At 58.4% G+C, this 15,102-nt stretch overlaps 1 protein-coding gene across 1 annotated transcript; it reads right to left on the bottom strand.

Annotated features, from left to right (window-relative positions):
- Positions 1 to 1,988: 1,988 nt before the first annotated feature.
- LOC133283486 (bone morphogenetic protein 8B-like) lies at positions 1,989 to 13,672 on the bottom strand. Its single transcript, XM_061480291.1, has 7 exons — positions 13,246 to 13,672; positions 7,575 to 7,767; positions 6,293 to 6,441; positions 5,275 to 5,469; positions 4,565 to 4,644; positions 3,781 to 3,891; positions 1,989 to 2,321 (listed from the first exon to the last, which is right to left on the bottom strand). The coding sequence occupies exons 1-7, from the start codon at positions 13,670 to 13,672 to the stop codon at positions 2,172 to 2,174; spliced, it is 1,305 nt and encodes a 434-aa protein (XP_061336275.1). The 3' UTR covers positions 1,989 to 2,171.
- Positions 13,673 to 15,102: the final 1,430 nt, after the last annotated feature.

Below are 15,102 nucleotides of genomic sequence, written 5' to 3'. Positions count from 1 at the left end.
GCTCCCGGGGCGATCCTTGCTACGCTGTTGGTGTGAACGTGCCCATGGGCCGTGCTGCAGGGGGTGATCCCTGCAGGGATAAACCGCTTCCAGGCCGGGCAGGGCTGCTCCTGCTGCTGTGTTCAGAAGGACTTGGTTTGGTCAAAATAAAACCTACTTTTACACATAACCGAGGGCCTGCCCCCGGCTGTTGAATTCTCATTGGGTGAGGGTGGTCTTTGCTTTAGTGCTTTCCTCGTCTTCTCAACTCTGGTGCCTAAATCCTGGCTGCATGGGAGCTACGTGCGCTGGGGCAAGGAGAGCCGAGGGAATCTCTGAGCCTCTTCCACAGCAGGATCATGTGGACGTGTTCTGGCGTGTCTCTGGCCCTGTAGTCTCCTTTCCCATCAGCAGAGGGAGGCAGGTCCATGGCTGGTGGACGTCCTCCTGGGAAGCCAGCCTGGTCCAGCTCCATCCCCGTCTGAGAGGGGGTGTTTACTGGGATGTGGGTGGGAGAACAAGGCTGGGACAAGAAGCCCCAGGAAATGAAGAAGGCCTTTGGTTGGTTGTCAGAAGAACAGGACTAAGTGATGAGGCTGGGGGAAGTGGTTAAATTTTCCAAGTGGGAATAGCCACGTACTTTTATAGTTCCCATCAGTGGGAAAGTGATTGATTGGGGGTTTCCCATGAAATGATGGCACTGGGTACTTCTGGGAATGCGTGTTCCTGGGGAGGAAGGGATGTGTGGGGTTGGAAGCAGGGATGGGGGATGCCAGACCAGAGGGGAGGATGAGGGGTGCGTGGCTGGGGTTTAGGGAGATGTTTTCTGGGCTATTGGGAATTGCCAGGTTTGCCAGCCCGGCTGCTCCCAGGGCAGGTTTGTTTTCCATGATAACCACAGGCTGCTTCTATTCACTTCCTGCTTTTCCACACTGGTCGGGGGTTGTGCATTGCCCTACAACTGGGGCAAGGCGAGATCCGGGCACCCGGATGGGATCCCTGACAAAGAGCCAAACCCACCCCGCATTTCCTTCCCTTGCTCCCTCCTTGTCTCCAAAAAGCTGAGATTTAAAGGCCAAATCCTTGCAGTCACCTTCAACAACCCCTGGACCAGGGGGAGCCCTTGCTCCATGCGGGAATCACTGAGCCCTGGCTTTTCTCTTGCTGCACAGAGCCAGGATCACGTCCTGAGCTGGATTTCAGGTGGAACGCAGTCAGCAGATCAATTCTTCCCGAAGAAGTGGGACCTTTCCTCGGGAAGCAGGGCACCGGCACGGGGCAGACCTGATGCTGGTGGGTTTGTGGGGATCTTTGCCTGTGGCTAGGCCAGGATGTTTGTTCAGTGACACAAGGTTCCCTGGGTACCCGAGCTGCGAGGCCAGGCCCTTTCCTTTTAAAAGCAGAGCAAATAAGGGAGAACCGTGCACACAGCGCGGGGAAGCTGCGGTCCCAGCCCCACTGCGAGCCCCCGGGACGCGGCCAGGGGTGAGCGCAGCCACGCTCCCATCCGGGGCGACGCTGCCTGGCCCCAAACCTGCATCCCACCAGCTTGGCAGGGCTGGGTGTGGGCAAACAGCGACCCTTTTAGGCAATGCTGAGTGTGTTTTCGTTGCGAAACCGCACGCCCTGAACAGAGCGCTGCTGTGCTGTGGCATTTCTCAGAGCACGCAGAGCAAGGGGAACTCCCTGTTTGCTTTCCAGACGAGGTGTTTATTTTATAGCAGTGTTGTAGCTCAAGGTGCATTCTGAGTTTCGTTTCTCCCCCCTTCAGGTTTATGAACCTGAAGTAAACAGGAGCAGGGGAGGCAGCCGGCTCCTGCCTGCTGCTGTTTTCATTAAGGGGACGAGGTGGATGGACAGGACAAGACCCAGCTCCATCCCACAGCAACCTTGTCCTCATTACCCCTGAGCCCCGACTGCCTCCATCAGAGACTGCAGCGAGGGGAAAACACATCAGCCAGAGCCAGCGCACACGTAACCAGTCACAAATCCTCCCTTTCCTCTATATGGATGTGTCCCATGAAGTGCAGTAAGAGAATAAGAGCTCTCTATTATTTACATCCACTTCTAGGAAGGGGTGGGAGGGGGTTATTTTTATTACTCATTATCCTGAACGGGCGTTGCTAGGATGCAGCCCATGGGATCCCACATCCCCGGTGTCCCGTTGCTCCGGTGGCCATGGGACGCGGCCGTCAGTGGCAGCCGCACGACTTCACCACCATGTTCCGGTGCTTCTTGAGGATGACGTTGTTGTTGCTGTCGTAGTAGAGGACAGAGGTGGCGCTGAGCTTCGTGGGCGCACAGCACGCCTTGGGCACGGCCTCAGGCTTCATCAGGTGGACCTAAAGGATGGATGGAGCCCTTCAGTGATCCGGGCAGGAGGAAAACATCGAACCAGCTCTTAACTGCATGAAAAGCCTGCGTGAATGGGGAGATTATTTCCAGCTTCCTGCAAAAATATTTACCCTGAGCCTTGGGCAGCCCTCGCTGCAGTTTGTGTTGGATCAGGGCTCGGGGCACTGCAAGGGCCAGGCAGCCCCTGCAGGAACCTGGCGTTTCTGGGCTCTTTTCTCCCTATAAATAAACGTCAATAAATGGCTAAAAATCAATCAGGGCTGTGCCAAGCTTCCCTGTGTGCTTTGCTGCTGCAATAGGGATTCTCCATCAGGGCTCAGCGCTGCCCCGCATTGAACCCATTGCACCTCTCTGACTGCTCCTTCATGCCCGGCTCAGGACACCCGTTATCCCAGGCATCCACTGCAGGCTGCTGGCCCCTGCCTTCACCCACCATGTGCGACTCATTTTGCTCTCCCGGCTCGGAAGTCCGGGATTTTCCTGCCCAACGCTGCTATTTGCAGCACGGGCTGGGGCTGGCACCGCTCCTGTGCCCCAGTGCTTCCCAGAAGGGCTGGATCCGGGTGCCAGGTGAGTCACATCCTGCCCGAACGGCTCTGGTTTGGGAAGAGCGTTGGGTTCGGAGGTGCTGGGTGGGTGCTGGGGCCCCCTCCCCGTGCTGCAGCATCGCACCCAGCCCCAGCAGCTTCATTAGCGCGAGGATTAAACCCGCCTTCAAAGTCTCATGCGAGGCCTCGGCGCTCCCTGTAATTACCCCGGAGCTGGTGTGGCCTCTGCCATTGGGAAATGCAGCACTCACAGGGCAGGAAATTCCAGACATTAAAAAGCACTGGCTGGGATGCGGGATGGGTTTGGGAAAAATGGGGCGTTGAAGCCTTCCCGCTTGGAATCTGCTGAGCCCGAGGTTTGGGCGCTGAGCAGCAGAGGTGCTCCCTGGGGACCGGGATGAAACCCTCATGTGGCTGGTGAGGAGGATGCTGGAGACACGATGCCCTTGGTGGTGGGGAGGAACTGGGGGCTCCTGTGAGCACCGGGGCTCATCCCAGAGCCTGCTCCAACGGGACGTTGCTGTTATCCCAGCAGAAAGCACCTGGTTTTACCCTGCCTGCTGCTGCTAACCCCCAGCGGGATCGTGTCAAGTCACAAAACCAAGAGGTGGAGGAGCACCAGCACTACAGCATCCCCCTGTTAGGCCCCTGGGGCTCGGGTCGATGGGCAGAGCTGCTGACCCCGTGTGCCCTCATGCTGCTCTCTCCGTGTTTGCCTTTATGGCCCCTTGTGGTGAGCCCACAGCAGGCGCCAGCCCATCCAGATGCTTTACTGGGAGGTGCAGCTGAGCTGCACGCTCCAACCTAGCCCCATTCCCTGCCCCAAATCCAGCTCTCCATTAGGACCCATTGGCCTCCAACCACTCCCTCTGTGTTCACCCCAGTGGCTTGCACTGACCAGGGACTGCAGGATGGCATGGTTGGTGGCGTTCATGCAGGAGTCCAGGGGGAAGGCGCATTCCCCCTCGCAGTAGTAGGCTGAGTACCCCTGTGGAGCGATCACCCAGTCCTGCAACATACAAAGGGTTTTCCCTGGTTATCATAGAACCATAGACTAGTTCGGGTTGGAAAGGACCTTAAGATCATCCAGTTCCGACCCCCTGCCATGGGCTCACACTAAACCATGGCACCCAAGGCTCTGTCCAACCTGGCCGTGAACACTGCCAGGGATGGAGCATTCACAGCTTCCCTGGGCAACCCATTCCAGTGCCTCACCACCCTCACAGTAAAGAACTTCTTCCTTAGATCCAATCTAAACTTCCCCTGGTTCAGTTTTAACCCATTACTCCTTGTCCTATCACTACAGTCCCTAGTGAAGAGTCCCCATCCCCAGCATCCCTATAGCCCCCTTCAGACACTGGAAGCTGCTCTGAGGTCTCCACGCAGCTTCACTTCTCCAGGCTGAACAGCCCCAACTCTCTCAGCCATGGGCTTCACCCTTTCTGTGCCCTTTCATCCATCCCCTCCTGCCAAACCACCCCCATGGGCTCCTCCCCGGGTGGCTGTGCCAGCAGCAAGGGCTCAGTTTGGTTTTCCCATTGAACCATTGGCCACCGGTGGCGTTTGGGGTTGTGGCGATTCCCATTTGCTTTCCCAGCTCCCGGATGGGGCTGCCTCGCTCTGCTGCTGGCCATGGGCAGCAGCATGGGGTTTGGTGTTGACTTCTCCCCATAGACAAGTACCAGCCAGCCGAGGTCCTGGAAGCTGACATAGAGCTCGTGGCGCCGGCAGACCTGCCGCCCATCCGCAGCATGGACATCATCTGTGGGAGAAAGGGACAGGCAGCATCAGCCCCCTGGTACCCGCATCCTGCATCCCACCCTCCCCTGCAGCCACCCCGCTCAAGGGTGCCATAGAGCAGTCCCCATGATCCTAGTCCAGAAGAACAAAAGAGGAGCCCCTGTGGTTGCATAAAGGGAAAAGAAGCTTCAGACTGGCCAGAAATTTAATGCTCCAACACTGGGACCATTGGGACTCAGCCTGGGAAGGGCGAAATCCCAGCTCTGCTCTCCATGGAGGAAACCCTTGAGGGTTTTCCAAGGTAAATGGGGTTTGGGAGGGCTGGGGCTTCCCATTCTCCTCCTGCCTGAGAAGCTTCCTGGGGCTGGGTCACCCTCCTGGGGTGATGCCCTCCCAGGGCAGCTTCAAAGCCAAGAGGAGCGATGCAAAAAGTCCAACGTTCAGGTATCCCAAAACTCCCCCAAAACCTCATTTTCTCGAGGGCATCAACCCCAGACCCACTGCAAACAACCCCAACCCTAAAAAACCAGACCTCTGCTTCTCCTGGGGCAAAAGCGGGCTTTATGACGGGGCAAGCTGCTAACAGAAGGTCTCTTGGTCACGGCAGTGTTTTCCATAGGGAAAACCCTTTCTGTCCCCACAGATCTCTTACCGAAGATCCCCGGCAGCTTGTTGGGGTGCGGGAGGTCGTTGCTCTTCTTGTGCTGCCGTCGCCGCGGGGCTTTGGCCGCCCGTGGGACGCGTGCGGGGCCGGGGCTGGCGCGGAAGAACGTCACCATGAAGGGCTGCTTGGAACGGGGCCCCCGGCGCCCCAGCAGCCCCGCAGAGCCCGGGTCCACGCTGTGCCCTGCGGGGACAGCACCACGCAGGGGTTTGCTCTCGGAACCACAGCCTGGTTTGGGTTGGAAGGGACCTGGAAGCTCCTCCAGCTCCAACCCCTGCCACGGGCAGGGACCCCTTCCACTGGAGCAGCTTGCTCCAAGCCCCTGTGTCCAACCTGGCCTTGAACACTGCCAGGGATGCCAAAGAGGAAAGAATGCAGGAAATATGCAGCAGAGAGCTGCGGTTTGGGCATCCCAAGAGGCTGGACTCTCCTGCTCTGCTGCCGTTGCCCAGGGGGTGTATGGTGTATGTTACAGCCTCATATTCCCCATGCAATGGTCATAATAGAGCAATTCAAGGATTAAAACCAAGTGCGACCCAACTGACTGATTCTCCCCTTTGTCACTGGGGAGGAAAGCTTGGAGGGAAGGGGATTGATGAGGCATTTACATCCCATGGGTGATTTCCCCCATCATCTGTGAGAGGTGATGCCCTTTGTGTGCCTGTGCACCTGCAAAAGGCATCTTTGGAGCAGATGTGAAGCTGTGGTCACAAGAGGGTTAATCCTCCCGCACACACACAGGAGGATACCTCCAGGTAAGACATTCATTAAGCGCTAATGGGGTTATTAAAGTCCACACCGGGAACCCCATTAGCATGAAGCCTTTGGGAGGCTCTGCCATCAGGCCCTGCCTGCTCCTGGTGCCGGCTTCTCCATCACATCTGGAAATCTCTGACTGCATCCAGATGAGCTGCACCACGGCCTGAGTGGCACCAGGAGGGCAGCAGGGAAGGCTCCAGGTCCTGGGATCTACCCCCCCATGCTGTCGGTGCGCAGGCACACTCACCATCGTCCGTCTCCACATAGAGCCGCAGCCCCAGGTTGTATTTCTGATCCACTAACCAGTGGTTGCTGGCGGCCGTGACATCAAACACCAGCCAGCCCTCGGTCCCAGCATGCAGGTCCTGCGCGTCCAGCAGGAACAGGTCAGACTCCCTGCAGGAACGGGAGGGAACAGGAGCAGGTGAGTAAACAGCACCCAAAGGGCACCAGCACCACAACAGTTCATGGCAATGGCTCCCGGTGCCCGTGTCCGTACAGGTCCCGGTGTAGCAGGTCAGGAGGGCAGCTCCCAGCGCCTCCGGCTCTGCCCGGCATGGTGGTGACACCCTGGAAAGGCATCTTCCCAGCCCCAGCTGCTAAACCGGGATGTGGTGTTGCCTGCTGGGAAAGTGTGGGAACGGTGCAGCTTCTGTGCTGCTGGTATGGTGATGGGAAGGGGAAAACCTGGGGCTGGGGCAAGGCCCCATCCGCGTTTCCTTCCTCACCATCTTTATTCTTATTCCCCCTTCCCATCCTCATCTCCATTTCCATTCTCATACCCAGCAGCTTCATTCCCATTCCCACCCTCATCCCCATCCTCATCTCCATTCCCATCTTTGTCTACATTGTTTTCATCCTCATTCCCATCCTCTTCATTCCTATCCACATTCCCATTCTCATCTCAATCCCCACCCTCATCTCCATTCCCATCTCCATCCCCATCCTCTTCATTCCCATTCTCATCTCAATCCCCACCCTCATCTCCATTCCCACCCTCATCCCCATCCTCTTCATCCCCATTCTCATCATTTTCGTTCTTATCCACATTCCCATTCTCATCTCAATCCCCATCCTCATCCCCATTCCCATTCTCATCTCAATCCCCTTCCTCATCTCCATCCCCTTCCTCATCTCCATTCCCATCTTCTTCAACCCCATTCTCATCCTCTTTATCCTTATCCACATTCCCATTCTCATTTCAATCCCCATCCTCATCCCCATTCCCATTCTCATCTCAATCCCCACCCTCATCTCCATTCCCACCCTCATCCCCATCCTCTTCATCCCCATTCTCATCATCTTCGTTCTTATCCGCATTCCCATTCTCATCTCAATCCCCTTCCTCATCTCCATTCCCATCCTCTTCAACCCCATTCTCATCCTCTCTATCCTTATCCACATTCCCATTCTCATTTCAATCCCCATCCTCATCCCCATTCCCATCCTCATCTCCATCCCCACCCTCTTCATTCCCACCCCCATCCTACCCCCACCCATTCCCGCTCCCATCCCCACCATCCCATCACCTGTTGGAGTGCTCGGCCGCGATCTCGTACACGCTGACGTGCAGGGTGCTGTTGCCGTGCCGGCTCACTCCTCGTGCCTTGTAGATGCGGAACTCGGCGGCTGTCACCGACTCGCCCGTGGGCACCTGGGTCAGGTCGAACCTGAACTCCTTCCAGTACGGCTTCGGTGAGAAGATGTCCCGGTCCTGCTCCACTGCGGAGCCAAGGGGTCAGGATGGGACCTCCGGGTGCCGCAGGTCAGAGCCTGCAGCATCCCCACAACCCACATGGGGACAAACCCCGCTGGCCCCAGGCTCTTCACCCACTGCCTGCACCTGCCCAGCGCTCCCCTCCCAAGGGTTTTAATCCTCATAGGTTGGGTTGGAAGGGACCGTAAGGATCACCCAGTTCCATCAATCTTGGTGCAACCCGTCCCTCTTTCTGCACACATCCCCCAACTTTATTTTGCTGTAAACCCACCGGCCTCCCAGCCCTATTCCTTTTGTATGCATGAATGATGTGAAATGAAATAAAACAAAACAATAAAAAAGAACTAACAAATCAAAAATGAAATTAAACAAAAAAGAAATAAAAGAAATAAAAGAAATAAAATAAAATAAAATAATGAAATGCACAAAGGCTTGGTTATAGTGGGAGCACAGAGAAGCCGCCCCTTGTGCTGTGGTTTGGGGGCCGCAGCCCTTCGCAAGTCTCCAAAGGATGAAAAATATATCCAAAACCTCAAAATATCCCAGAACCCCAGCCTGGTTTGGGTTGAAGGGATCTTAAAACTCCTCCAGCTCCAACCCCTGCCACGGGCAGGGACCCCTTCCTTGCTTGCTCCAAGCCCCTGTGTCCAACCTGGCCTTGAACACTGCCAGGGATGGGGCAGCCACAGCTTCTGTGGGCACCCTGTGCCAGTGCCTCAGCACCCTCACAGGGAAGAGCTTCTTCCCGGGACCAGCAGCAGCAGCAGAGCTCTGCCCAGGTGCTTCCTTTGAAAACTAAAACAAAAACTCAAAGAAAGAAAAGTGTGTGCTTAAAATGCATTGTTTTAACCCATTCCAGGCAGTAAAACCATTCCAAACGGAGCACACCATAAAGCTGCTGGTTTCTATGCGGGGGAGCAGCGCGTCGCCCCAAACCGAGCGCTCAGTTTCTGGTTATGCATCCTCAGGTCTTTTATTTTTCCCTCTTCATGTTTTTTTCCCTTTTCTTCTCGGTTTTTCCCTGTTTAAAGCCCCACGTTCCCTCCAGCTCCAGCCTCACCACAAGTCATGGATAAAAAAAGCCTGGGAGGATGTGGAGAGCGCTTCCTGCTGCGGGAGGCTCCGGCTGCGGGCAGGAGGATGCTGGGGAGCCAGCTCCAGCCCATGCACCCCTCGGGGGGGGGTCACATCAGTCCCCCGGCCCTGCTGCAGCCCCTTGGGCTCTTTCCTGCTTTCCCATTTCTTCCACCAACCCATCGCTGGTGCTTTAATGCTCCTGGGCCATTAGAGATGCTCCTGAGCCCGCTGGTGCCTCGTGGCTCTTGCAAAACTCTTGGATCCCACCAAAACACAACCAGAGGCATCACCTCCATTTCCTCCCTGTTAACCCACAGCAGGACATCCAAGGGACAGCCGGGTACAGAGTGGGGTCCCCTTGAGTATTTCTTGGGTCACCCCATTGGGCCCTGGCATCAAGCAAGACTCAACCACATGAAATCACTGCACCATGCTGGTGAGCCTTGCATCCAGGGAAAGGCAGGGGGGAATTATGGCCAAGAAGGTCACAGGGACCCAGAAACACAGAAACAGGGTGGGCTTTGGCACCAGAGAACAGTGAAAACCTTTGCTAAAGAAGGAAAGTTCTCTGTTATGTCCTGAGAAGCTGTGGCTGCCCCATCCTTGGCAGTGCTCAAGACCAGGTTGGACACAGGGGCTTGGAGCAAGCTGCTCTAGTGGAAGGGGTCCCTGCCCGTGGCAGGGGTTGGAGCTGGAGGAGCTTTAAGGTCCCTTCCAACACAAACCAATAAGAAACATTCCCATCTATGTGATGGAGGCGTCCAGGGACAAAGGCATTGATGGGGGAGCTGGAGAGGTGGGAAGCTCAGGGACACCTGGCCAGGAAGGGGGAATACTAAAGGAGACCACAGTTAGCTGTGCACCTTAATGAACCAAATGAGCTGGCCTGAGCAGCAAGCTGCCTAGAATTTGGGGTAAGACTCAGAGGAATCCCTGCTTCCTCTGCCCTTTTGTGGTGCAGAACGCCTTTGGAAGGGCAGGACCAAGGGGGAAACATCCTCTCGTGCACTGATACGGGGTTAGTGCAGCAGATGAGGGTGATGGTCACAGACAGACAGCAAACATCAAACATCAAACTGCAAACAGCAAACAACAAACAGCCACCAGCCACCCTAGGTGATGACCAGCAGGTTGGAGTGGGTTTCACATCACCATGTTTTCTGGCCGGACCATAAACATCTACACGAGCACAGCCCTGCAGCGGGGCAGCTCCCGGCGCATCCCCAACTCACCCAGCACCCTTTGCCCAGGTGGAAAAGTGGGTGCTCAGCGGTGCTGGTGCTGGGGTGTGCGGGAAAGGGCCCCCCCTTCCCCAGCCCGGAGCCGGTCCTGCCTGGGCAGCGGCCATCGATTGGCGGTGGTTGACTCAGCGGCTCCGCAACCCTCAATTAGCCGTGGGCGGATGATCCGGATTGCGGATGAGACGCACTAAAAACACCCAGCCCAAGCTCTTCGCTCTCCTTGCCCCCTCCTGTGGCATTTCCCATCTCGCCCCTAAGAGCTGCTGAGTCTTTCCCCAGAGCTGAATGCCAACGCCTCTGCTGCGGGCTCCCACCACCCCACCGTTGGGAGGGAAATAGAAGAGAGGCATATATAAATGGCCATGGGACCATGGCAAGGGGTGCCCAGCTCTGGCTCTGGTGTATCCCAGCCCACTCCTGATCTCTTCCCAGAGGTGGGGTGATGGGTGATGGGGCCGCCTGCCCTTCATCCCGCTCCCCAGGTTATTTTGAGCTGCACTTTCTCATTGTGAACTTGCTCTGTTGCTATAAACTGCGCATCAGTCGTAATTACTGGTCCTGGCTGCTCCCAGTGGTCCCCATGATCATTTCAGACACTAAATTAAAAGGAAATGCCAGGATATTCAACCACATCAAGTGCCCTGGGTCCCAAAATAGGTTTAAAAGAAGATGCAAGGAAGATGCTATCCTTTGCTTGCAAGCAGGAAAAAATAAGCTTTCCGAAGCAGGGAGGGAGCCAGGAGTTATCCTGAGCGCTTCCTCCATACTCCTGAGATGAAGAGCAGGAGCTGCAGGACACAGGGCCCAGTTGCATGGGGCCGTGGGGCAGCTTGAGCCCCTGTTCCATCCCCCAGCCCTACAAACAGCCACCAAGGGCAAGGTAAGGGAAGGAGGGGACGTGTATCATGGTGCTGATGGGGGACTCCGGTACGCTGTGAGCCACCTCCTCATCTTCCCATTACAACCCCCTGCTCCACGATTACACCCTGCATGGAATCGTGACTCACGGCTGGTGGCTCAGCCAAGGAGGAATCAAAAAGCCCATCCTTACCCAGGCCTAAAAACACAACCCAGCCTCCAGTCAGCACCCAGGAATAGCACGGGTCAGGCTTGGAGGGGTTTTTCTTTGTATCAAGAAGGATGGGCCAGGCTGCTGTGGCTGCCCCATCCCTGGCAGTGTTCAAGGCCAGGTTGGACACAGGGGCTTGGAGCAAGCTGCTCTAGTGGAAGGGGTCCCTGCCCGTGGCAGGGGTTGGGACTGGATGAGCTTTAAGGTCCCTTCCAACCCAAACCAGGCTGAGATTGTATGCTCCACCATCACCAAACCCATCCGAGGGTGCCTGTCACCCGGAATGCCCCCAGCAGGCAGTCGGGGAGCTCTGCCTGCCCCAACCAGGACCTGTTTGTGCTCCGGGGAGGTTTGTCATCTCCCCTTCCCAGGAACAAGGTGTGCCGTTGGGAGCCGTGCTCCGGCCCGGCTCACACAGCCCTCTGCGGGGTAGCTGGGAGCAAAGAGGTCCAAGTGCCCAATGGAGCAGCGACTTACCCCATTTGCATGTCCCATCAGGGTAATTGTGCAGCAAATTATGCATGCAAACGAGAGCTAGCCTTCTCCCACAGACATTAATTTAATTAACATGAAGGGACTGACAAAGCCGCAGAAATCAAAGCCATTCAAATTGAAGGCTGGAATTGTGTTCCCCAACTCTCCCGGCTGCTCCAGGAGCACCAGGAAAGGGAGCGGCGCCAGCACCCCTGTGCCAGCACCACTGCTCCCCAGCATCCTCCTCAGCATCCCACCCTGGCTGTCATCAAACCTGGTGTTTCTGTGTTGTCCTGAGGCTGAGGGGAGCTGGGATTTGATGCCCTGGTGTCTGCCTCCCTCGGTCTCAGCTTCCCTGGGATGCTGAGCTCCTGGAATCTCCTGGAGGATTTCTCCCCATGCTCAGAGCACTGCCTGTGGGGCCTCGAGAGGTGCTGAGGAGCAAAGGGGACCTGTGTGGTCCTCGGGGGTGCTGGAGAAGGCACTTTCCCATTGCAAACCCTTTGGCACACCACGGTGCAGCAGCCAAATCCACTTTGCTTCAGGGAGGCATCCCTGAGCCCGGGACACTGGCCATAGGTGCTTACTGACACCCCCTGCCCTGCTTCTTGTCCCTCAGCCTTTGCACAGATGCTCCCCAGAAGCCTCATCATGCTTGGCCTGCTCAGGGACACCCAAACACCCCTTAAAGAAGCAAACAGAGGCAATGAAAGGATCTGTATCCAAATGCCTAGCCTGAGCATCCTGCTGGGGTTGGGTCACCCAGGTGCCTACCCTTACGAGAGGACCCCTCATGTGCCAGCACTCACATCCCTGCTGATGCTGGTTGGAAATTGGAGGGTCTCTGGAGCCTGACGTTGCCCACTATCCAGCTGGATGAGGTTCCAGCAATAATCAGCATCCTTAAGAATATTACTTTGAGCCCTGCTTCAATGTCCCACCGCGGGTAACTGACTTCATGCTGCTGCTGTCCCACCTGCGTGCCTGCAACCGGTTCATGTGAGCCCACTGAGATGGGGCCAGGGACCGTGGTGCCCTCTCCCAGCACCCCGGGGTGCACCCCGCGCCCACCGCGCCCCTCACAGCGCGTTATTAAGCTCAGCTCCATGCAAAAGCCCCGTTGCTGAACGGGGATGCCCTGGGAGGCACCGCCACAGCGGGGGATGCTCGGAGCCGTCGGGTCGCCAGCCTCGGTCCCCTCCCGCAGCCGGAGGCCGAGGTTTGCTCCGCGGGGTCTGGGTCGGGCTCGGCTCAGCCCGGGCTGGAGAGCTCCGTGCCGTGCTCAGCCCCGACGGTGCCGCCGCCGCCGCCGCCCCGTGCGCCCCGTCCCGCTGTGCGCTGCTCCCGGTACCTCCCTGTACTTTCCGGTGCCTCCACCCGGGGCCCTGCCCGGTCCCTCAGGTGCCCCCGGCAGGCTCCGGTCCTGTCCGCGGGCTCTGATCTGCCCTGGTCCCCCCACCGGCTCCGTCCGTGCGCCCCGGTCCTCCCCGAGCATCCCGGCGCCTCCGCAGGCTCCGGTCCCTCCGGTGCACGCCGGCCCCAGCGAAGCCGCTTGGATCCTTCCCGCACTCCGCTGTCCCCCCCCGCCCCCGGCTCCCCCCGGTGCTCCCGGAGCCGCTCACCCACGTTGACGAGGCTGACGACGGTGTCGGCGCGGCTGACGACGCTGCCGGGCGGGGGGCTCTGGGTGCTGAGCCCGGTGAGCACCGGCCGCGACACCGCCGCCTCCTCCTCCTCCTCCTCCGCCTCCTCCTCGCCGGCCACGGCGTGGTACAGGTCGAGCATGAAGAGCGGCGCGGCGGCGGCGGGGCCGCGGGCAGAGGGGGGGTTCCTCGGCCGGGGCCGGCCCGGCAGCCCCAGCACGGCCAGGATCTCCCGCTGCACGTCCCGCCGCTCGCCGCCGCTCAGCCGCCGCTGCAGGAAACCGGCGGCGTGGAGCCGGCGGCGGAGGACGCTGCCGCTGCCCAGCTGGCAGAGCGCGGCCACGGCGCAGAGCAGCCACAGCGCCCGCACCGGACCCCTGCCCGCCGCCCCGAGCCCCGGCCCCATCGCGCCACCGGGCCGGCCCCCCCCACCCCCCCCAACCCGGTGCGGTGCTGCCCCGGGCACGGGCACGGTCCCGGCCCGCCCCGGCGGGGCGAGGGAAAGGGACGGTCCCTCCGGCGGCACCGCCCCGGACCCGGCTCCGGGACGCCCCGGCCCTCCCCGCCCGAGGCCCCGGGGAGCTGCGCTAGGCACGGAACCCGTGGGCAGCCACCCCTGAGGATGCTCAAACTCAGAGGCACCCAAACCCACGGGCACCCAACCAAACCCATGGGCACCCATCCCTAAGGATGCTCACCCCTGTGGGCACCCAGAGCAAACAGCACATACCCCTAGCGATGCTCACCCCCGTGGGCACCCAAACTCCTGGGCACCCATTCCTAAGGATGCTCATCCCTGTGGGCACCCAAACGCATGGGCACCCACCCCTAAGGATGCTCACCCCTGTGGGCACCCAGAGCAAACAGCACATACCCCTAGCGATGCTCACCTCCGTGGGCACCCAAACTCCTGGGCACCCATTCCTAAGGATGCTCATCCCTGTGGGCACCCAAACGCATGGGCACCCACCCCTAAGGATGCTCACCCCTGTGGGCACCCAGAGCAAACAGCACATATCCCTAGCGATGCTTGCCTCTGTGGGCACCCAAACTCATGGGCACCCATCCCTAAGGATGCTCACCCCTGTGGGCACCCAGAACAAACAGCACATGTCCCTAGTGATGCTTGCCTCCGTGGGCATCCAAACTCATGGGCACCCATTCCTAAGGATGCTCACCCCTGTGGGCACCCAAACCCATGGGCACTAACCCCTGTGGATGCTTGTTTCCATGGGCACCCAAAAATCATGGGCACCCATCCCTATATGGATGCTTACCCTAGTGGGCACCCAGACCCATGGGCAGCCACTCTCACTGACACACAAACCATCGGCATTGTTCCACATGGATGCTCAGCTCCATGGGCAATCAAACCCATGAGCACCCATACATATGAGCACCGATACCAACAGATGCCCACCCTCATAGGCACCCATGGGCATCCACCATCACTGACACTCAAACCATGGTCATTCACCCCTATGGATACTCAAACTCACAGGCACACAAGCCCATGGGCACCCAACCACTGCATCCATCTTCAGACACCCACTTCAGCAGCACCCATCCCAAAACAGGTCCTGACCCTTGTGCACCCACTTCCAGAGACACCGACCTCACCAAGCTCCCACCACACCACACACGCACCTCGCCAGACACTCTCATTGGCAAACACCCACTCCAACAAGCACCCTCCATCCCCAGTGTGCACCCACACCAGCAAGCACTCACCCACCTGGGCCTTTGAATTTTGGGCTTCCTGGCTCTGTCCTGCAAGGAAACCCTTGTGCAGGCCCCCACAGTGGGCTCAGCCATCGCGTCCCTGCAAGGGATGAG

This window comes from Pezoporus flaviventris, unplaced genomic scaffold (genome assembly GCF_033815535.1).
Source record: "Pezoporus flaviventris isolate CSIRO_AGI_PZ_B2104156 unplaced genomic scaffold, CSIRO_AGI_Pfla_v1 ptg000176l, whole genome shotgun sequence".
Lineage (NCBI taxonomy): Eukaryota > Metazoa > Chordata > Aves > Psittaciformes > Psittacidae > Pezoporus > Pezoporus flaviventris.
Note: the sequence above shows the minus strand (reverse complement) of the source record. Positions and strands in the feature narration are given on the sequence as shown.